The sequence below is a fragment of the Corvus cornix genome, chromosome 1, assembly GCF_000738735.6.
Source record: "Corvus cornix cornix isolate S_Up_H32 chromosome 1, ASM73873v5, whole genome shotgun sequence".
Lineage (NCBI taxonomy): Eukaryota > Metazoa > Chordata > Aves > Passeriformes > Corvidae > Corvus > Corvus cornix.
Window position 1 is genome coordinate 107,303,879 of NC_046332.1, and position 23,685 is coordinate 107,327,563.

The 23,685-nt window shown below is 40.1% G+C and overlaps 1 protein-coding gene and 1 long non-coding RNA gene across 2 annotated transcripts in view; both read right to left on the reverse strand.

The window, feature by feature from the left end:
• LOC109143885 overlaps positions 1–13,770 on the reverse strand; it is a 48,374-nt gene extending 34,604 nt beyond the window's left edge. The window contains exons 1-2 of the long non-coding RNA XR_002044278.3: positions 10,027–13,770; positions 629–858 (exon numbers count right to left, since the gene is read on the reverse strand). This is a non-coding gene — a long non-coding RNA (uncharacterized LOC109143885). The remainder of the gene's footprint in view (positions 1–628; positions 859–10,026) is intronic.
• Positions 13,771–14,379: 609 nt separating this feature from the next.
• TASL (TLR adaptor interacting with endolysosomal SLC15A4) lies at positions 14,380–23,438 on the reverse strand. Its single transcript, XM_010394523.4, has 2 exons — positions 23,273–23,438; positions 14,380–16,460 (listed from the first exon to the last, which is right to left on the reverse strand). The coding sequence occupies exon 2, from the start codon at positions 16,457–16,459 to the stop codon at positions 15,584–15,586; it is 876 nt and encodes a 291-aa protein (XP_010392825.2). The 5' UTR covers position 16,460; positions 23,273–23,438; the 3' UTR covers positions 14,380–15,583.
• Positions 23,439–23,685: the final 247 nt, after the last annotated feature.

A 23,685-nucleotide genomic window follows, 5' to 3' on the forward strand; every position in this document is an offset into this window, starting at 1 on the left:
TAAAAGTCGGCTAGGGCAGCCGAGGGAGGTGCCATCTTATTACTTTTTATTCTTTTTTTTTTTACATCTCGAGTTCTTTTCCTCACAGTTTGAATTGAGACACAGGAGATCAAGAATTCTTGTTTGGACTTAGTTGTTTATTATATCTTATCAGTAATACAGCTGCACAGAGTGTGCCTCTTTGTTGGAAGGGTGGAAAATGGCCATGAGTTTTAATTTTCCAAGCTTTTTAAAGTCTAAACTAATCAATTATGAGATGTTTTTACTTACAATCCAATTGCTAACTTTTCATGTTCTGCAGTGCAGAACTTTTGACCCAATGACAGAACATTCAGGTTTGTGAAGAAGGAGAAGGAAGAAGGCATAAATCCACACCAAAATTCTCCATGTTGTAACCTATTATTACCTATATGCTCTAAATCTAATTTTCTACATTTCTACATATTTCACCCAGTGACATAACTTTTAATTACACAGCAACAGCCTCAGTGTTATCACAAAATTTAGGAAGCTTTTCCCAGGGTTTTGGATCGAATACAGTGTGTTTCTGAGGATCACTGCCTCTCAGCACTGAAAGGCTGAAATTCTCAGAATCCAGGGTTCCAACACCATCTGAACCCCCACATACCTTCTGCAGTATTGAAGCAGGGCTGCTGTCCCCGAGTTTGAAACAGCAGCAGATGAATTTTTCTGGACTCTTTCTTCCTCCCCTTTTCTGCTCTATATATCAAAAATCTTTTGAAAATGGCTGATACTTGACTTCTTTGTTCAGAGCAGTTTTTCAGACTCCCAGCAGACTCAGAGAGATAAGGAAATTCTGGGTAGAGTCACATTCAAACTCTGCTGCATGATCTCTCTCTACAAAAAAAAGAAAAAAAAAAAATCTTTTTCAATTAGCTGGCTGTAATTTTTGCATGACCACACCAGAGGCTAAGACATGTTCCCATAGCTCTTGGGATGGTTCATTTCAACTATCCACTGCTCATTTTAAAACACTTTTTAGCTCCAGTCAAACTTGCACTTTAGTTGATAAATAAATCATAACAGCATGCCCACTGCTGTATTTTATGAACTTGTGCATAAGAAAAAGGGATGTTAAATTCATGCAACTTTTGGGGAGGACAAGAGGTTTGTTTTAAAACTGTGATCTGAGATTAAAGCTCTTGAATGAAATTGCTCTGAGTTGGATCTTACAATCAGGTCATGGCTAAGCCAAGAAATATTCCTTCTTTAAAACCCTGTTGTGCAATGTGTTTCAATTACAGGAGCTTTGGACTAACATTACCACTGCACAGCTAAGATGTTCCTAAATTTATTATGGCCTAAACATTATAAAAAGAATTTAAAACCAAATTGCTTGAATCATGCACTCATACATTTTTAGCTATGCATCAAGATATAATTTCACTACCCTAAATACAACCACAATATTAAATCAGACTGTTTATGTGAGGAAGATTATTTACATATTTCCTCAGAATTAGTCATTTGGTTCTTAAATTCAATTGTGGCTGTTGCATGTATTAATGCTAAAATCCCTTAAATATATTTTTTTCCATTTCTGAGAAGCAGACAAAAACCTCTGCTTCTTCTTAATACCCTTTGTCCAATGTGTTCACCAGGCCCAAAAGTGAAAAGATCAAGTATAGAAATCCCCCAAAACTGGATAAAACTAAACTGTTTTAAATACTCTGATGAAAAGACTTCTCATTTTGCTTTGCTCAACCTTCAATCTTTCACAGACTAAATGCTCACTAGTTCTTCAGTCATTCATTCATAAAAAGGAAAAGATAAATAATTTTGTCTGATTTGTTTTTGCATGTCTTTTAGTGATTGTTATTTAGATTTAGCTCAGTCAGAACTCAGTCACTTCATCTTATGTGCAATGGTACCTCTATCACTGCACCAGTGTGCATACTGAATTAATACTTGACTCAAAGCTAGCTTTTTTGATGCAAATTTAGGAATTTTTTTACTCACAGGTGGAGTTGGTGTATAGCAGGTGAAGATTTACTCTGCAGTGACACCAAAGGCAGTGAAAAGGAAGCAGAAGAGGTTAAACAAATGAAATCCTGAAACTGGTCACCAGAGAGAAGAGATCAGTGCTTAGGACAATTTTGTAACCCCCAGACACTGGATAATTTAATCACATTCCATTTATCCCAGCCTTACATGCCTGTGTCACTGAAGGCATTGAGTAGGCTCATTTAGTTTAAGGTGTTGTTGAAGCTGGAGAGCCCCAGGTGGAAACACCTGCTCCTGGAACAGCCCAGAGACCGCTAGGGGAATTCCTTTACTTTGCACAGAAAGGTCAGGGGAAAATTTAAACCTAAACTCTGCATCCAACCAATAAATTTTGACTCTAATTTGTTTCTTTCTAAGAAAGATGCTGCACATAAGGCTTGTATGGCCAGGAGAAGTTTCAGATCTTCTAAACTTGCCTAATCCAATCCAGCATCCTTCTGAGTGTTTTGATGTCGTGGTAGCTTATGGAAAGCCTGCAATTAGGACAAGAAATCAATGCTCCCTGACTCCATTGATATGGTCAATCAGCAGGCACAGCTTGAATTTCAGCTGACAACTCACACTGAGCTGTTCAGAGTCCTTTCACAGTGGAATAAAATGCCAATAGGAAATTATTAAGATATCATTTCAGTGGAATAAATGCAAGAAAATAACATTCTCACTACACCTTCTGCAAGCAGAAACAGGAATTGTCCGGCTAATTATTTAAGGTGATTATGGAATACTTTATTGTTCAGATACTGAATACTGTCACAGAAAACGTGTCTGGTCTTCTCTAAAAACCCTTTGCTCAAATAATTCAATATAAAGGTCTAATCTTCAGAGGTTATTTTATTCCTTGCTTGTACACTTGAAGCAGATATAAAATTCAGATCCTCTTTCTCGTTTAACTTACAATATTTGTTTCAAAATTCGCCTGGGTCTGAATCAAAAGCTATGCAAAAACTATGCACACACTTTATTGTACACACTCCCTTCTGAATAAAAAAATCAAATATCTATCATATTTTCAAGCATATCAGCTTCACAATTAGTCCAGATAAATTGTAAATGCTGCTGTAAGTAATGGCAGAGTCTATATTTTCCCTCCTAAGAGTGAAAGATAAATTCAATGTGTAAGACTGAAAAGTTCAAGAAGAGGTTTTTTTTTTACTTAATCTGCATGTGGAAGGGCTCCGATGGCAACTTTTTAAGGTTTTTTCCCCAACTGTGTTTCCTTGGCATAACTTAAATATCACTCAGTTTTACCTTAATTTGAGAGTTTGAGCCCGTTTTAATTCCTGTGGTTAGACACAAAAAATGCTTAGTGGTTATTGTCTACCCACAATCTTCACCTTATAATGATCTTTTTCTTTAGATTGCTGTCTCTTCTCATTTCTTATAGAGCAAAACTGCACTCATGATTAAATTTAATGAAAGGAAAAAATATGGAGGTCAGATAATTTAAATTATGTCCTTTTCCATACTGCAATACACTTCTGAAGAACTGCTTAGAAGAATGGAAGATTGAAAAGTCCTTTTCATTCCCATACCATCTTGTATTTTACTTGTATGAAAAAAAATTATATGTCTGAAATAATTATTTTAAATTAGGGGTTATCTATTCTTTTTTCATAAGGAGTTCTGGAACAGGAGTATACAATTAAGAGATGACAGTTCAGTGATCCAAAGTCTTTTTATTTCCCAAGGTGCTATGGATCAGTCCATGTTCCTACTTCTTTCTACAGACAGCCCAACAGGTTTTCCATTTCTGGAGAGTATTTTTGAACAGTTAATTCCACTTTGAAGAAATAAGAAGCTTTCCAGATGACATTTTACATTCATCAAAATATGTCATGCTAGATATATTAGGCCTTTCTTCTGCTAATTTACAGACAAACTGAAAAAAGATAAAAAAGCTGATTCAAATTAGTTCTAATGATGTGCATCAGGAAGACTTCAAAACTAAGGCTTAGTCAAGACATGGAAAAGGAACAGTACTAAATATGGCTTCAAAATATTGTTCATAATACACATTTTATATAAAAACGCATCCAGCTACAAACTCAGATCAGGTAGAAAGAAGGTAAGAACAGTAATTTCTGTATGCTTTCTGTCTACAGTGCTGCATACTGATACTTTCCCCTTAAAGCTCACAGGCAAAAGTCAATAAACTGTCTTATTTTCTTTCTTCGGTATCAATAAGGTATTTGCCAAGGTAGACAGCAAACATGGCTTCTGGTTTTATTAAAATTCAGAATTACACAGCAGAATATCTCTTACCCTTAACAAGGCTTGCCACCCAAGGAACACCAAATTTATGACCCTTCTTTCAGTCAAAGATACTGATCTTCATTCATCAAGTGCTGTGAAATCTCAAAATTCATTCAGGTCATCTCTCAGTCTGCACCATGAAAGAACAGTGTCAAGGAGTCTACAGGTCTCTCTGCCTCAAGAGCAAATTCATGTTTTCCTTTTGCATGTGGATCTGGACACAGTGGCTTTCATTTCATAGCCTACATTGCTACAGCTGTCAGTAATGTAGAAATGAAGATAAATGCAAAATCAATCTATGCTTTGAATTAATCTGTTCCTTCAAAGGCTGCAAAAGAGCACACAGCCACAGTGGGCTGTAAGGACCATGTGCATGCTGGATGGGGTTCCACAAAGTTGAATACCAGGGTCTCTGTGGTTGCATGCCTTTAATCAGGACAAGTTGCTCTGAAGCATTTTCATTTGTGTTTGCTTCTCCACATACAACTCCCCAGTCAGCTGAAATCTAGAGGCCTGATTTTTCAAATGCATTTGTTTTTCTGGATCCCACTACAGCAGACACAAACAATGCTACAGCTGTGCTCATTTGGGACACATCAAGTCACCCACACCAGTGAGAAACTGAGAAGCAGAGAAGTCAGGCATAGTATGTAGTACATGTTAAAGAAACTTAAATAATTCCAAGTGGTTAAAAACAATCTCCAGAGCATTCTGCCTAGGAAAAGCTTTCCTGCAGTGTGACTGTTCTCCTTTAAGTGTGAGTAAGGAATAAGAAATGACTAGCTATTTCTCTTCTCCATCTTCATCTTCAAGAGGAAGAGGAAGCCAGCAGGAAAGCTGCCAGCTTTCCCTGTCCGAGGGTGAACTGGGAGCCCATTCTCAGGGCTAGGCACACTTACATACTCAAACCATTGCTCGCATCCAAAAGTCCATTTAAACATCACAAAAATATCCCTAACCCAGAATATAGATTTCTCTACATAACACTAGTATACTTCTCAACTGCATTCCTTTCTTTTTATTATTAATTCACTCCATAAACTAAAATTGGAACAATAATATAAAATTGAAAGTCTCTCTTCTTGTCCTAGATAGCTCAGTATACTCTTGGCACATTATTATGACATCTTTACTTGCTGTAAGTCTCTTCAATATTTGGAGTTCACTGTTGGAAAAATCTCTAGAGGAAATGCTGAAAGGTAGCAATCTGCATTTTAGCCAAAAAGTGGAATCTGGATATACAGAATGACAAGCCACATCAGAACAATTACATTTCTTCATTTTTATTTCCCTCTGTTCTCTTACCATTTCTGGAGTAACCACTCCATTTATAAAAGTTAGCATGCATCTGGAGCCTCTAGACATTTCCTTAAGCACTTAGTTTTCTTAAGGAATTATGTCTTTAAAATTGGTACTCAAGTAACCGCCTTTCCTTGCAAGTTGACATTGTGCATCCTGGATCAAAGCACTTCCTGGGAGTCTCAGGTTTCTCTCTTATTCAACACTTCCATTCTCTCCCTTTCCTCTCTTTCTTCTCATCTAAATACAAATTTTAAGGTCTTCTGTCCTCATGCCTCCTAATTCCTGCAATCTGAACCCATGAGTCTTCTTCCCCAATTTCATTCTACTTACATATTTTTTCTCTCCAGTCTCTGCCTCCAGCTCCTGCAGTAGGTGTTCACACAAACCCTTTGCCATACATTTCACCACACACTGGGCAGCCCCAGTCAGGTCTCCAGGGCTGTTTTCACCAAACACTGTCTTCTTCTGATCTCTCACTGTTTGTGTTTTACCAATCTTGTCATTTTCTGTGCTTCTTTCCCACTTGTCCCTAGCCAACAGGACTGCAAACTTTTATATGGCCACCCAGTTCAATAACATTTTTTCATCTAAAGATATCTCCTTTCTATTCTCTTTCCTTTTTCCTACGAGCATAATTGTGTATTTTCCCTGTTTCAGCCACGACTCCTAAGTCCTCCTAGACAAATTACTCTGCTTTTGCAAATCCATTGACCACAGCTCTAGATCTTTTCACATCTTTTACCTGACATCACACTTTTTCGTATTTCCCCCTTCATTATTTTTCTTGATAAAAGAACTGTTGAGCATGCCAAATTAAAATTACATTTTAACCTCTCGATTCCATGATACTTTACCTCTTCATGCCCTCATTTTTCTTGTACAATTTCCCCCTCCTTTTTAAATTTGATCTCATCTGTTTGTCTTCACAGCTTCATGTCTCCATTTCTTTTGCATTTCTCCTGAATTCTTTTCCATTTTTACCTTCACAGTTCAAAGATGTTTTATCCGATTCTGTCTAAACAACAATTTAAAAAACCTCCTTTAATTCTATTTGGTTTCACAATAACTACATCTGCAAATTGTCCCTTTACTTTCAGTTTATTCCACATTCCAGTTACAACTGGTGTCCATCAACAAATACAGCTGGCTCTTGTCCAAGTTCTCAGCTTCTGCATTGTGGGAGCTCATGCCTTCTGATTAATAAATCAATATGATTACGCAGAAGCTTCTTATTGTTTAAAATACACTCCACTCACACATCTCACAACTTTGATATCATACCCTACTTATACACTTTGCTTACTTATACATTTCACTTGCTCATCTTATACTGCTTATACATATACATATCACTCTACTTATACTTTTTACAACCTCTACATAACACAGTACTTATGCATTTTACTTACTTATACACTTTACCTACTCATACATAATACACCACTTATATATAATACCTAGTTTTATATTTTCTTACTTATGCATTCTACCTACTTTTACAGGATACAGTACATATACATTTTGCAACTGCTGTGCATGAGATCTCACATTGCTTGATTGGTTTCTCTATTCTGTCCATGAGCTCCACACACACTTTTCTGATAATATGATTGGTTTTAATCCAGCACAGCACAGTTCTTTTTTATCAATTCCTTGCTGTCTTGGTATTTAGTTTTTCAGCTTCTTCTTTCCCAATTCAGCACAGTTTACCTTTCAGTCCTTGATGAATTCCTGAGGGCTCTAACAGGTGGGGCTCCTGATCCAGGCAAGCAGCATTGAGATGCTAACAGCAACAAAACCCATCCAGTGATCAGCAGCCAAGTTAGTCCAGGAAAGCCAAACAAGATGACAAAGAGCCAATATAAGCCTACCCCACCTCTCCCCTCAAGCCTTCAGACTGGAGCTTAAAAACCCTCTTGGGGCTGATGTGCTGCAGCTGAAGGTGGAAAGGCCAGGTGAAGCCAGTGAGGGTAATTCCAGCCTGGTCCCACTCTGAGGGCACTGGTAAAAATAACTAAAAATGGTTTGGCTGGGGCACACTATCAAGGTTTAAATACTTTACAACACTGCATTCTCAAGCACTGCAACATCCTTCACTAATTCATTTCTGCCTTCCCTACCCTTCTACAAAGATTGTTTTACTATTTCCTAATTTTGAGCACATAATTTTTCTTTCTTCATTCCTCCACTGCTATCCTACCTTCATATCATCAAACATGAATAAAAGTAGTGTTACATCTCCTCACAGCCTAACCCTATTCCATCTATCAAAAGCTAAATAAATAAATAAATAATAATAACAATAACAAATGATGCATGGAAACACACTACCTCCAAGATAATGAGATTTAAATGTCTAATTGTGAAAACTTCAATCTAACTTGGCACATCTAACAGATAGCTTCTCTACCAGTTATAGTCACATCACTGAAGTTACTGTTCATATATTTTGGATAAATTTTCTTTCTTTGTATTAAAGGCTTGCATCTGGTGCCTTACTTTAACTGAGCAATACTTTGTTTCATGACTTATTCCACTGAGGTCATGACTTGCAAAGGAAACTGTTATTTAATTGGAGCCAAGATGATGTAACTTGTCTATAAAAAAAGTTGGCTTTTAAATATTATTTTAAAATTTTTATTTGAAAGACGGCACTTTTTTTTCCTCTTCTTTTGCTTCACTGTTTTTTAAAATATATCAATCACATCTAACAGTCAAGGATCAGGGGTGACTTCGTTAGATTAAAGAATACGATTCATAGATTTTTCCCATATGCTGTTGTTCACATTGTGAGCAGAATAAGGAAACAGGTCACTGGTGTGCTTCATTTCACAGTACATAACAACTGGCATGCAAACAGAATGCAATCTCAAACTGGTTTATCTTCTTACAACTGCCTTTGATCTTCACTTGCATATTTCTATATATCAATGGTTCAATAACCTTTATTGTGTATGCAATGACAGCTGACATCAGATAAATTGATTTTTACACAAGTACCTTAGAAATATGATGAAATAATTAGTAAATAATCATGTTTCTGGCTGAAAGGTAACATATTATTTTACAAAGGGGTGACTCTATAATTTTAATAATTTCAAATTGATTTAATGAATATGATTCTATCAGGCACCATTCTGCTTTGCTTCAGTCTTCAAAAGTACACTTATTAATAGACCTTCTGTTTTCCACAGGAGTGCTCTGGATTCTATGTTCAGTCTGGAATTTTTTTTTTTTTGCAATAAGTCATAGGCTAACAGAAATAAGAAACTTTACCATGCTTGTTTTAAGGAGCTTATGTTGTTCTAATAGATTCATTTTAATAGTTTTTCCAATGACTAAACCTCTAGCTTCTTATCTAAGTATAGCTGGTCAAGGCCTGAGTTAAAAGTAGGAAGGGGAAAAAAGCTACCTTAGGGCTGCTCTGTGTATCACCATTGATTCAGTTGTGTAATATCAACTGTTATGCTAAGGGAGGACACACAAGTTGCCTGGACCAAAGGACTATATCCAAAGGACAAAGTAACAGAAAAAGAAAATAGCAAGACCAGAGGAAATGAAATTAATTTAAGTGCTCACAAATCAAAGTTGATAAGAGAAGATGATAAAGCAGATATATACAAAGAGCTGGTAGCTTCACTGGAGTAAAAACTGAAAATTTGATGCTATGGGTTTGAAGAATACAGTTTGAAGTAAAAATTAGTTCTGTGAATTAAAAGTAATTAACTAGTTCTTTTTTCTACTAATAAATTTCTTCCTACTGTTGCACCCATTCCAAGTCTCACATCTGTCTATAATGAACCATGAAGCTTTATATAAAATTAAGCGTCTTAATAACAATTAGAGTTGCATACTTTCATGGTCTTCAATGTATTTTAGTCAAGCACTGGACTTTTGAAGTGACACTTCAGCCAGCTTTTGCTAAATAGGTCAATCAAACCTTGAGATTAAAAGTGCTGGAACTGTAAACCTCTAACCTCTCTTGCTTAAAATTGGTGAGCCTACCTTTGTTAAGCTCTTTTTTTTTTCTTTTGAAATGATTTCGATGTAGAAATGCATTGGAATGTGTCACCTGTGTTAAAATGGTACTGATCAAATTATTACTGACTGGTTTTTTTATCCTGTTCCACCCCTACCCTCCAAACAGGATCCATTTCCAGGCAAGGGAGTTTGTCTGGAAAGATGAACACTGCACAACTGCATCAGTGAAAATATCAAAGTCAGCTCTGACAACTATGATTTTACTCATATAGTCTAGCTCTAGTTACAGAAAAATTAATCTGTAAAAAAAGCCACTGCATGGCCTGACTCTTTCCCATTTTCATTGCTTGTAATGAAATTAATGCTTGTAATTCCCTCTTTCCCATTCTCATTGCTTGTTCTTAAGAGAGCTCTCCTATCCCAGTTTGTGTTTAGCAGGCAAAGTTCAGTGAAGGGGGAAAATACCTGGTGGTCAGAGCTGAGTAAGCCAGTGTGGCAGTCTGGAGAAAGGTTGTGGAGTGCCTGGGTGGCCACTGCTCCTGCAGCACCAGCAGCTCCTCCAGTCCCCATTGTGACCCCCAGGAGCAGGAACAGAGAATGGAACACATCTGTCTGGCACAGCTGATGGGCACTGCTGTGGCCAGAGGCCCCTTGTGGCTGCAGAGGGAAGGAACGAAACCCCATGTTGGATTCTACAACTCCTCATGCTTGAAAAATGCCATGGGTGGAGCTGGGGAGATTGCTGTCTTTTAGATACAGAGATGCTCCTTCCATCCAGGGAGTGGCTGGAAATGCTGCCATCCCTCAGGCTTGTCTTCACAGGGAAAATTGTGAAACCTCTTTCCTCAGCTCCCCACCATCTCCCAGTAGGTTTCACAAACTCTGCTCTGCAAGGGCTTCCTCCACCTTCACAGGAGTCCTTCACTTCTCCCACAGGAACTCAGGCCATCACCAGACCACTTTAGGTCTCCCCATCATCCTCTCCCTTTGCCAGTGCTTCCCTCCAGTTCAGTATCTGATTCTGCCATTGCACTGGTGGTTCTGGTTGTCAGGGGACCCAGGATCATCTTCTGTGAGGGAGGATTATAGCAGCAAGGGGAGGTTAGAGAGCACAGGAGCGCAGCTTGCAAAACCACCAAACGTGGGGTTGCATGGCAGGAGGATGGAGGGAAACGCTGGGGCAGTCCTGGAGGTTCTGACATGGCAGAAATGCAGGAGCCCTCAGTGACCAGCTCTGTGGAAAGCTAAAGCAGGAGTGTCACATTGTGAAGGACAGCAGCACAGGGCTCAGTAATAACCAGATGTTAAGTCAAAATGAGGCACTTTTAATACTTCTAGAGGGGATTTCCACTTCAATCAAGGTAGTTCATTCAATATTTGCCCTGAAAGAGATGTAAGCAGGTCTGAGAATGAGCCTCGGGAACATTTTTCCCTTCAGCCCTTAGAAAGCCTGCCTAATGTTCCGAAAAGCCATCCTAATCCTGCCAGCAGAAATGCCTAAGAGACAGTAAGCCAGCTCTTCCCAGTACAGCAGAAGCAGAAGTAACACTGCAGTGCACAGAACAATTCTGGTTTGACCTAAACGTCTGTTCCTTTACGTTAGTCATTTTTTGCTACATCTTTCTAAACTGCAAATGCTCTCTGAAGACAGTGATGGTTTTACCCAGCACAACACAGATTGGGGACCGGGTCTCAGTCCATGTTAGCTGACATGTCTCCACCAGCCAGAGGCCAGCCCTGTCAGTTTGGATGCCAATATATTGACTTAAGCTGCTCGTTGTGCTCACACTCTGTGTAATTAATGCAGATGGAGAAATTCATGTCCCTTCTGAGCACTGTCCATAGCTGTTGTATGAGTCTGTCAGAGAGGGGGTGACTGTGAACAGAGAAGTGCCAAGCAGACACACACCAGCTGTTGTAGGCATACAGGTTGCATTTAACAAGGTGTGTGGCAAGTTAGTAACTTCACTGGTCATCAAAGTTACCAAAAGTGCAGCAATCCTTTCGTATCTCAACATTGGTTTAAAATCTGCAGTGAGATGTTACTGCAACATGGTGATTGATCTCCCTTAATTGATAATTATCCCTCCTGAATCTGGGAGAACAAGGGATGCCTCCCAGCCCATACCGTCCATACCAGTAAGACATGTTACAGCAATTCTGATAATCAAGATAACAAAACCTGCAGTCCCTTTTACCCCCTCCTGCCCAAGCCACTTATACTGGCAGCTGGTTAAACCCCAACAGGTCCTGTCTCAGAAAGAAACCTGTGGTGGGAAGAAGCTCAGGGAAGTGATAGTCCTAAATAAATCCCCATTGCTTCAATCTTTGAAAAGATAGCAGAAGGAAGATGAGATGAACCTTGGGGTGCTGAGAGGAGCCAGCGTCCCCACGGTGAAATACCAGCAATCCTGGCTGGAGTCAGCACTGTAGAACTTCATTTATTTCTGGTTTAGATGCCTGGCTTTTTGCCTTCATCTGAACCCAGCAACCAGAACATGAAATGCTTGCTTTCACATTCAGCACAAAGCCCAGTCTGCACTTTATATCCCTTTTTCTTCCCTCCAGTGTTTCTTGGTACAGACAAGAAATTAGAGCCAGCAAAGGGGTTAAAACCAAAGGCAGGACCTACAGGTTCCAACAAATTTGACAAACCCCTTTTCCCTCTCTTTTCCTCCCTCTGACAAAGATTTTTCTTGTCACACTGCATGTCCAGGCTTCCTAAAGTCCACAGGTAATGTTCATCTGCCACAGTGATGGGTTCAGACTCTTGGAGGCACAGTCGCACCATCTATAAACAATAAAATTCCTAGCTGCTGTAATCATGTTGTCAGCAATGAGTAATATGTTCTGCAAAAAACGCCTAAGGAAGCTGCTGGAGTATGCTGAAGGTGGCTATAAACTATCCTTCTGAGAACAGTTTCTTGACAGTTGGTCAAAATATCAACCAAAGAGTTACTGAAATATTCATCACAATTTTCTTTGCCTTCTTAAATTATGTTAGTTATATTAAAATAGCCATAATGTTAGGAGGTATTGTGAGGCAGAATTCAAACTCTCCTCTCCAGCACACACTCCCCAGCCACCAGGGCTCTTATCAGCATTTTGACAAGCTCGTGCCAAGAAATGATGTGCCCCTGACTAAAAATTAGTTATTTAAGAGAGCTGTGAAAAAATTGGGATCTCTCTCTTTAAACGTTTGACCCTGAGGCAGAAGGGGGATGGGGAAGAGAGGAGAGAGAATATGATAATCGCTTTAGATAACAACCTGAGTCATGGTAATAGCAGCCTAAATGCTATCCAAGTGCTTTCAGCAGGAAACAGGCACACCTAGAGAGGCACCTGTGCAGAGCAAGATTAGTTTTAAATGGAAGAAGGACAGAGATATAAAAGCACTTTCATCTGAGTGTAGTGGAATGTAAGAAATAGTTGTTTATGTAGAAACTACCTGAAATCCAAGAGCTGCTTCAGATAATGGGATGTGGCTGGTATGTAATTCATGTGAGAAACAGGCACACTAAAGAGCTCAAAGTGAAATGGGCATTTATATTTAGGCAGAGAAAATAAAATAACCATATGTGGGGAAGAAGTGGCTGATGCTATCTTTCCAGAATAAATCAGCTTCTGCAGTGATTATGACCTTTTTATAAAATAAAGTAAAATTAGTAACGTCAGTCTGACAATACAAAACAAGATCTTTCCTTGAAGGTCAACATGACTGCAGTAAGTGATTTGCTTGGAAGAAAGCTGCCTGAGAACGGAACGGTTTGTAGTTGACTGATAAATATCAAACATGCCCTTCATATGCATGAGCCTGCTTTTGTGTGTTTAAGATTTGTTTTTCTTCTCCACTGCTGCTCTCTGAGCACAGCCCCTGGCTCTGGCTGCAGCCCCCTGACACAGCAGCTGGGGGAGGTTTCCACTCGGGTTCGGGCAGAGCTCTTGGCTCCTGTTGTCCAGCCACCTTCCCTCTCTCCTGCTTCAGTTCTGAGAAAGGGGACATGGTGGCCAGGTGTTGCCCACGTGTCTGGGGGGGAAATGAACATTGGGATTTCTGAGTAAGAGACGATAAAATGCTGTTTTGCTTGCGCAGGACGAGGTCTGTGGAGTGGGGAAGAGTTGAGTGCAAGAATCGATTGCATCCTCTGATAAAGGAGTCAGATCTTTCAGCAAGGGTATTGATTTACGCATTCAACTCTGCAAGTTGTTTTCCACTACATCTTTTGGAACTAAAACTCAGTGATGTGAATGCCAATAGGCATGAACAAAAGCCTCGTATATTGAAAAGCCTGAATCTGTATCTGTAGAATAAAAACTGTTACACTTCCTTGCTTTTGCTCTCCTCTGCAAGTCATTTTCCAGGTTGTTGTTAATGGATTTTGCATGCAGAATGTATGTGTGTGCCTATGCATTACCATGATTGCTATTTTCCTCTAAAAATAGCTTTTTTTGTATATGTAAATAGCATTTGATCACAGTCTAGAAATATTGCATGCCAGAAATTGTCTGTCTTGAAATCCTGAATAATAGTATTTGGGTAGGCTGTTATGGCAACAGAGACACACCCTCTGGATTCAAGCATCACAGGTTCTCATGGCAACTTTTTTTTGTATACCTGCACATGCAGGAAAATATGCTGAGCTATCCTAGTAATCTCTGGAAAAACAGCAGCAGTAGAATAAACTGATATGTTTATCACCTTACATTTGTTTTTGAAATATACATAAAAACCTGCCTTAAATTTAAAAAAAAAAAAAATAGAAAAAAAGAAAAAGCACACAAAAGCCAAAACAAAACTGTGGAAACAATAACATAAAATCATTTTATGAACATTTACTATAAATTAGTATTTATATTATACTGACAGAGCTTCAACCAATGGTGGATTGGCATTGTCAATACATTTTACATTATGAACACAGAGTAGGTACCAACCCTTGCCATGAGGCAGCTCTGCTTATTTGTTTTTTCTTCTTTTTTAAGACTTGGTGAAATTTTACCAAATAGGACCTTCTATCAGAAATACATCAGGTTCAAATGATCTTGACCTATGACACAACAATCCTAACAAAATAAGTGTTCAGCCATGCTGTTGAGCCCTCCATTTCAGCTTTTCTTCTGCATTCCAGGGCACTGATCACATTAATCCAATGGACTTTGGAGTAACCGTTTTTCTTTAAAGTGCAATTCTTTTAACAAAGCTGAATTCTCCTTCCTCTTCTCTATTTATTACCACCACTGTCCCCACATGTCCCTTCCACAGCGTTAGGTGTGTAAGTACCTGGTAAAAGTGGTGTCTGTCTGTGATCACAGGTCCCCAGTGCTCATTGTGAGGGTTCAAGTCAGTGCAAACCACAGAGGTTTACACACACACTCCTGAGGATGATGTCTGTTTGGAAACAGAGCTTGTCCTTCACAAAAAGTGGTGGAAACTCTCGAACAGGAAGACACCAATTAAATAATTAGGGTTAGCATAGAAAGAACAGCAAAGTGTCTATCCCTCAATATCTTTAAGAACAAATTATAAAACCTTCTGGGAAGGATGTCCTAAGTAAAGCCCTTAAGGGCAGGGAGGTGAACTAGATGGCATCCTAAATTCTGTATTTCTGTGGCTGTGCCATCAGTGTGCTTGCTTGTCCTTGCATGAGTGTCAGCCTGCACAAGCACAGACCCAGGGTAGGATGGCAGATGCCAGAGAGAGGAAATTTGAAATGATGCATTAAGTATGAAAGAAGAAAACAAACACCTGAGCATGTGGAAGAGCTTCACCTGCTCTTAGTCATTTTTCTATGAAACTTTTTTAATGTCTGAGGTTCACTAAAAACACTTAAAAAAAAAAAACCAAACAACTTACTGGTCCACAATAGGAGCTGCACAGGACAGGAGTACCTGTAGTTTTCCTTATTTAATATGTACTGAAAGGTTTTATTTAAGTGGTGGATGGTAAACACATTTTTATTAAGAAGTATCTTAAACTAAAAACTGACTTTGAAAAATATACAAACTTTCTAACATTCGAACACTAAGCATTAATGTGACTATATTGGGAAATATGCAGAGTAGGTGTGCTCATTTCTGAGGAAATCTTCCCACTGGCAATTTGTAAGAAGCGGCTAATGACAATGTCTTTGGCTTTGACAGCCTCCATGTTCCTTTCCCGTGATATCTGCATGCTGATTTGATCCACGTTAGTCATGATTAGCTCCGAGGCCAGGATCTGGGTGGGGGATGCCCTGTTTGCTGTGCTGTCCATGATGTACTGCTTGTACAGTTCCACCAGCTTCTGCTCAAGGTAGTCGTTCAGGGCGGAGTCGGAGAGGGGCTGCAGGTGGGGCCCTAAGCTCGTCAGCCGCCAGCACGAGGAGAAGCCTTGGACTGGCCTGCGGACAGTGTCACTTGTGGGGGGAGCCTTCACAGACTCCATGGCGGGAGGAATCTCTGAGGACTCCAAGAAGGGGCCTATGCCGCTGTCACAAGCAAAATCTGTTGTGACTGAGCTAATTGGCACCACGTAGTCCCCAGCTATATGCAAATCGTTGTAATTCTTACAAATGCTCTTGCAGGAAGGTGGAACCAGGTAGGTGACCTTTTTCATCAGCTCGTCACAGACATGTGTAGCTGGAGGTGGCTGCCCTGTGGGTGTTGGGTGCTGGACAGGCTGTGGGAGATTATCCTTCTGCCTTCTGCTGTGCTTGCTACCTCTAGAGCAGACTGAGGAAATGCACTTGCCAGCAGATCTGCATCTCTGAAGGAGGCTTTTTCCTTGTGCTTCGCACGTGGAAGAATAATTAATGGACCTCATTTCATACACCCCTTCATCAGGCAAACTCTTGTAGGGTGCAGGGTTCAGGTCTTCACAAAAGTAGGTGATTCTATGAAGATAACCTTCTGACAGCATCCTTCTCCAAAGGAAAGGAATCACCAGCAGACAGAAAAATGATAAGAAGAAGTTAATTACAAAAAGTTCATTTTAAACTCACTGAGCTGTGATTACACTCACCAGTCTGTTACTGGCTGCAAAGAGAAGTCTCCGATTTGGACATGAACAAGAGTGTCTCTGCCTTGCTAGAGGACTTGAGTCAGTGAGTGAAGTGATCAGCCAGTCTCCCTGTTGTGCTATTAACTCAATCTCATCAATCATATTCTGTATAAAATAAGATGTGGCAAGTCCAATGCATCCAATGGCAAGTGAGTTGTGGCGAGAAGACAAGAAGTCTTTTGTTGTGGAACAGCTGCTGTAATAGCTTACACTTAAATATATCTAATTTTGCTCTGGAATTCAGTAAGAAGCCAGGGGCTTCCCCCTTTTCTCATACGCTTTTAAGAAGCCAGGGGTTTCCCCCTTTTTCTCATATGATTTGAAGCAACTTTTGTTGTGTGTGGCTTGTCAGCTGCCTCTGAACTATGATGATTTAAGATTCATGTTGAGAGTATCACCCCTTCTGTTCCAGACTAGTCAACATCTGTAGGTGTGGTTCCTTTTCATTAAAAAATCTTAGACCATTAAATTTGCACTTTGCACTTCTGCATTGCAATCAGGATGGAATTAATTGTCTCCAACTTTTAGACATGAAAATGTCAGTGGAAAAAGCAAAACATTTTGGAGGCATGATTCATCTGGCCTGGTTTAGACACCTAAAACAAAATGAAATGAATTGTGCCCTAGATTTGCTTACCGCTCTCCAGCTGCTATAAAAGGATCTTAAACTAGATCCTAGATGTAGATATCTGCAGGGTACTTTTGAAGAGACAGATTTCAGTGCAATGCATAGGAAAGTGCACACTTCAGAAGTACTCCAGATCACTCTTTCACTGTGGGATTAGTCGTACCACAGCTCTGGAATCAGTTTTCATTGCATTTCTGCAAAGGCACAATCAAGTTCCAGCAGTCACTAACTCTCTCCACTCGCTGAGCAGGCAGCTCAGACCCAAAAGCTGCACAGACATGTTAGTAATTAAAGACAGGACTTGCTAGCAAGGACATACATGCATCTGCACATCAGTAAATTTCTGCCCAAGTTTTAGCAGCTCCACTATCACCGAAATTGTTTTAAGACCACCTCTCTTTTTTTTTTTTTGTAACAGATGTCAAGGATACAATCAATGGGAAAGATGTTCTAAATAAATTGTTTGGTCTAGCAAAGAAAAAGCAGATTTAAAGTGAAAATAAATTAAAATTAAAATTATTTATGTAATACAAATTGTCTTTTCCAAGAGTGAAGGGACTCTCATTTCTTAGTAAAGCTTTTCATGTGCCACAGTCGCTAGTGAAAAATGCTACAACAATAATTGTTGGCTAAATCCTGTCTAAGCATGGAGATAGACTTTCCACAGACGTTAGGAAGGAGACAGTGTGAGAAAACACTTTCCTTGAGGAAAGGGAATCACTTCCACACCATGAAGAAGAAGGTTGAAGGGCAAATAACCTTCCTTCAGGCAGAAATATTAATGGGAATTAGATGTGTCCAAACACATCTTGGTGTTTGGCGTTGCTGACCCTGGATTCTCTTTGTTGCTGGCAGTTGTGTGAGATTTCTCACAGGCAGTAACATTTAATTAAAAGTGACCTATTTACACAGAAGGGAAAAAAATAATGTTTGGGGCCTGGCAGTCCTTGCAGTACGCTGCTGTTGTCTCACTTTAGGTTTTAGCTTTGATTAAGATGCCCCCACAGAAATCTTAGCCAAATGCTAGAGCTGCCCAGGTTGTCAACTCTCTCTTCTGCTTCTGTTCCCCTCTTTTGCAAAGGCTGTTCCCTTCCCCCAGCAATCTATGGTCCAGATGTCTTTATTGCAAAGTCACCACTGACTGTGACTAGCTTGAATCTGGAGCTGTTATACATTTATTCACACGTTATTTTTAACGTGGATTCAGAGAAATGAGTGGAAATGTAACTTATGAACTGTCCACTGCTCAACCAACGTAGGCAAAGGCAGTTGTCTTTGGGCAGCACATGACACTTTGGTCTTTCCTGCTCCCCAGATGTGAGTTGTTTCTGCCATAAGGTGCTACATGAGGGAAATGAAACCTCTGGTTTCATTTCTTTGCAGTGCATTCTGTTATGCTTATTTTAAGAGTGTTGGGGCACGCTGTCTGAGACAGAAGTGGAAAAAAAAGAACTGGCAAATTCAAAAATATTAGGGTCTCATTGTGCTCAGAGTTGTGTGTTCTGCTGAATGACTTACAAGCTTACCCTCTGAAGCTGGAAAAGGCTGCCACACTAATCTGGCTTTTCCCAGCTCTACAAGGAAATCTGACTGAAGTTTTGATAGGCAGTGTTGAGAGCATGAATGCAAAAGGGAGGCACATGTATCTGTAGTGTCTCTTGTCCTAGTACTTAATATAATATATACCTCTGTCAAGTTATTATCCCATCATTCCAAGTCATGCAACTGTGTCACCTTTAATTTTTGCATTTTAAATCTGATAAGGATTGCAGTTCTCATTAATTCTGCTTTCTCGTGCCTCTTCTCTTAATCCCCTCTCTGTGCCACAGACACACATACACCACGATTCCAAGGGCACAGGGATTATATCTAATATCTTTTAATATTTGGGTTTCTTGCTCCTCAAATCCAGATTTCACTTTCACCTGCCTGAAATAACTTTTTGTTGCACAAGGAAAACCAGTCCTTTTTACAATTCTGACCTGGCACATTTTGCATGTGAGGTGAACAAAGACATTTTCCTTGTTTAGCTACTGCCCTGGCAATGGGCACTGACTACGTTGTCTAAGCCTAGTGGAGATAGAGGGAGAAAACTGTCTGGTTTACGCTGTCTTTTCTATCTGACATAGTCTTTATTACTGTCAGATGATCTTAAAACTCATATGTCTTGCCTGAGGTTTTTGTTCAGTTCTTCAGCAGAAGAAAAGCCTGAAGGCAGGATGAATGTTTAAAGTCACATGGAGAATCCAGGGGTATTACCAGTGTGTGGCAGCAAATTTGCTAGGTTGTAATGCTCGTACACAGTGCCAGTGTTTGCATAAAGACCTCAGATTACAGTCTGAGAGCAGGAAAACAGAATGGGAGTTCTTGGTCCAGGATAAGCAAAACACTTATGGAAAGCCTGAGAAGTGAACACAAAGAGTTAGAAATTGTGTCCTGTTCAAAAACCTGAGCAAGATGAAAAGTTGCTAGAGAGAATGGAAACTACATGGTGCTAGCTGCGATCGCAGTTCCGTGGGGAAAGGGACATTCTTCTGCATTTCAAAAGGAGGGGATGGAAACTCACAGAAGAGACAATCTGTGTTGGATGTGTCTGACTTTCAGTTCCCTGAGCAGGGCTCTGACTGGCATTAAAGTTGTGCTGCTGGGGATTGGAGCTTGAGTCTTACCACAGGGTATACCTTGAGTTCTATCTGATTTACTAGATGGGATCCCAGATGACAGTCTCCCTGTCTCGAGGGCACTCAAATCCTATGGATCCATCCATAATATTTTTTCCCTATTTTAAGAGACATTTTTTCCAGGCTGTGGAGATACAGACAGATCCCCCCTGTGAGGTGTGGGATCTACCTGAGATTGCCAGACACACATGCAGGAGTCCTGGCAAGCAGGATAGTCTGTACAGCAAGCTTACAAGTATTGCAGGACCCATATCTCACCTTCCCCTGGGGCTGGTGTGGAACAGCTCCCAGGAAGCCTCAGGACAGTCAGAGTGGGGAAACCAGGATAGTGAAGTATATGAGTATAATGAGCTGTGCACATGGGTAAGTAGAGGCTCTCTTTCATGCCTGAAACCTACAGATCTTTGGTATCTGAACCTCATTTGGCTTGGGTACAGATAATGCTGATGACACCAAACTGGTGAGATGGACATATGTTACAGGGAGACCTGCACAGGCTGGAAAGTGGGCCAGCAATAACAGCATCAGGTTTAACAAAGGCAAGTGGCAACTCTGCACTGGGATGACACAACCAAAGAGCCCAGCACAGGACCTGTGTGCCTGGGGAGTCCTGCTGAGATGGACCTGGGGGCCCTGGTGCACAGCAAGGTGACCCTGAGCCAGCCGTGCAGTGCTGCAGTAATGAGGAAAATCAGATCCTGGGCTGCACCCACAGGGGCACGGCTGGCTGAGATAGAGATGGGATCTTCCCACTCAGCATTTGTCAAGCTGCCCCTGGAGCATCTAGTTCTGGTCCCCAAAATATAAAAAAAGGTGTGGACAGACTGGAGAGGGTCCAATGGAGGGCCAAGAAGATGATCAAAGGGCTGGAATATCTGCCTTGTGAGGAAAGTTTGAAGGAGTTAGGACTCTTCTGCCCAGAGAAAAGAAGACTGGGGGAAGGGGACAGCTCATCACAGTATTCCAGTATTTGCAGCTGCAAAGAAGACAGAGGCTCTCTCTTCAAAAGCAGCCACATGAAGAAGACAAGTGGCAATGAGCACAAGTTGCATTGGAATAGAATCACTTCGGTTGGAAAAGGCCTCTAAGATCATCAAGTCCAACCCTTAACCCAGCACCACCATGTTCACTGCTAAACCATGTCCCCAAGTGCCACATCCACATGATTTTCAATGCTCCCAGGGATAAGAGGGAAGAGGTTTCATATCAATATGAGAAGGCAATTTTTTACAGTGAGAACAAATAATGACTGGAACAACTTCCCCAGAGACATGGTAGAGTCCCCTTCACTATTTTCAAGGTGGGATTGGACAAGGTTCTACATAATCTCATGTATGCTTCCTTTCCCATGAAAGGTTGGATCAGATGATATTTTGAGGTCCCTTCCAACTTATGCTGCTCTCTGACTATGATTCTACAAGAGCAGTGGCTGCTGTTTGATGTAAGAGTGGCTCACTTTGCCCACAGCAGAGGAGAAGATGAATAGCCAGGGGGGGGTTTTGTGCAAGCATCCGAATGTTGCCCACTACGTGTCACTTCCTCTCCCTGCTGCTGCTGCTGCGGATCTGGAAGATCTGGTGCCTGCAGAGCTGCACCATGAGGCTCTTTCAGCAATCACTGTGAGCCAAACCATTCTTGTTCCCTCCTCACAGCTCTCTTCACTCTGATCTTTTGGTCTTTCCACAGCAGAAAACATAAGCCCTGCTCATCTTCTTTATTCACATGTCAACAGTCGAAGATATGCAGAAAACCTAGGAGTTCCTCACCCATGGGGGAATGTGGGCTGGTTTGAGGGGAACAAGTAGGTTTGAGATGATAATAATCCTGTATATCAAGAGTATGAGGGAATCTCCTGAAAGTACAGGCTAAAGGAAGCTAGAGAGGAGAGACATCTTCCCCAAGAAGTCTACTATACTGTTGAATGCTCTTGTTATACAAGTGCCTACTCAGTTTTGATCATGCTAAATGGATGACAATGAACTTCAGGAGCATTCAGCTTCTTTCATTTAGAAACACATTCTCAGTGTATTTTTGAATGCTGTTGTATCTCTAAGTTGAGTTTGTGGGGACATGCTTCCATAAAAATACAATGAAAACTGTATATTTGTAAATATAGCTTTGTGAACTCTGGAAGTTTCCCATCCAAGTTAGAAACTTCATAGAGACCAAGCCTGGTTCATTTTCCATACCTTTCTTCATCATCTACACCTAGACAAAGTTGGTTTAGGACCCCATCAATCTTGTTCAATAGCATTTTGCATCACATATCCACAGCTGTAAACAACAGCTTGAAATCTGAGGCAGGAATGAATCAGGCTCCATATTCACAAGGAAGACTTGGCTACACAATATTTCTACCCTGTGCTTTTATTATTTTCTTCCTGGGGTGGAAATAATTTCATGTCTCTGGATGTCTGTGTTTATTTTAATGAGTTGTTAGCTGTTACGACTGAACTACATGTACTACAGTATTTTGTATCTAAGCATTTGAAGTAAAGGGGCAATAAATCCACGGGAACTCTTACAGAAGAGAATACAGTTTCTAGAAATGAAAAGAATAAAGGGTAAATCAAGAAAGACAGAAAAGGCTGAAGGTGTCTCCCAGAAGGAGTGATGGAAATGGTCCACAAAAAGGCATTGAAATGTTAGTCACATTTGCTGTAGAGCATGAAAAAGAGGGGAGAGGAGGAATGTTGTACATGTACACCCATGTTGAGCTGAGAATTTCCAGCAAACCAGGAAATTCACTGAAAATTGGGAAAATGTAGTTATAAGGTTTCTTTGTTTATAATTTTTAACTTCATCATGCTTTCAGAGAAGTCTCATCTTTCTTTCTATGATTTTTCTTTTTAATATATGATGCCCATATTCATCTATTTTGGTGCCTATTTTTATTTATAATCTACAAATAGAGTACTCCAGTTGGAGGACTTTACTTAGTACAGTAACATGCACAGAAATTTCAATAACAATATCTTAATTATGATAAATGCAACACAGCTAGTAAGACTCACTTTAAAAATAGTCTGAAAAGCCTGTTTAGTCTGATTTTATGAAAGTCTTTAGAAATATCAGAGGAGAAATTTTATTTGTTTTCATTTTGAAGTCTCATTGCAACCACAGTTGGTCATTTTTGTGAAGATGGCATCTTGGAAATGTTCTCATCACTTCTTAAGGCAGCAGAAACTGCCTGTGAACAGCGGCTGAGACTCTGCAAACACATGTGCATTTAAAACAGAAAAAGTGCATCTTCATTTTACCAGCTATCAGCTGTGGTCCCACAAAACAGAACCAAGACACTTTGATAAGCAAAAGCAACATTTTCATACATTTCTATAATGTGCAGTATATTTTAGTTCTTACCTCCAAAGATACAGCAGCTGACCAGGTACAGAAAAATTGATGTCTTCTTACTAGTTTGAAGCTTCCTGTGAGTCTGTCCTACCCCAAAATGCAATGCTCTGTTTTTATTTCCTTTTTAATTGCACTTCTAAGATAACATCTGTTTTACTTCTAATCCTCTAGAGCAAAGAAGTATAGAAAGAAAGTCCCTTAGGAGATGAGGGGGTTTTATAACTGGCTGAACTGCAACACACTGAACTTGCTTCCTCTTTTATGTCCAAATGAAACTTCATTGTGAAACTGTGTACTGCTAAAATAACTGATTGCACCACACTCAGTCCAGGCAGATGGACTGTTGTAAGAAAAACTCTGTTGGGTCAAATACTCAAAACAATCTTAGAGAAACAGTTCATCTGCTGGCAGCTTACAGTGCA

Excerpts from the sequence above, each read along its gene's own strand:
- TASL (XM_010394523.4), bottom strand. The coding sequence starts at position 16,459 with ATGCTGTCAGAAGGTTATCTTCATAGAATCACCTACTTTTGTGAAGAC.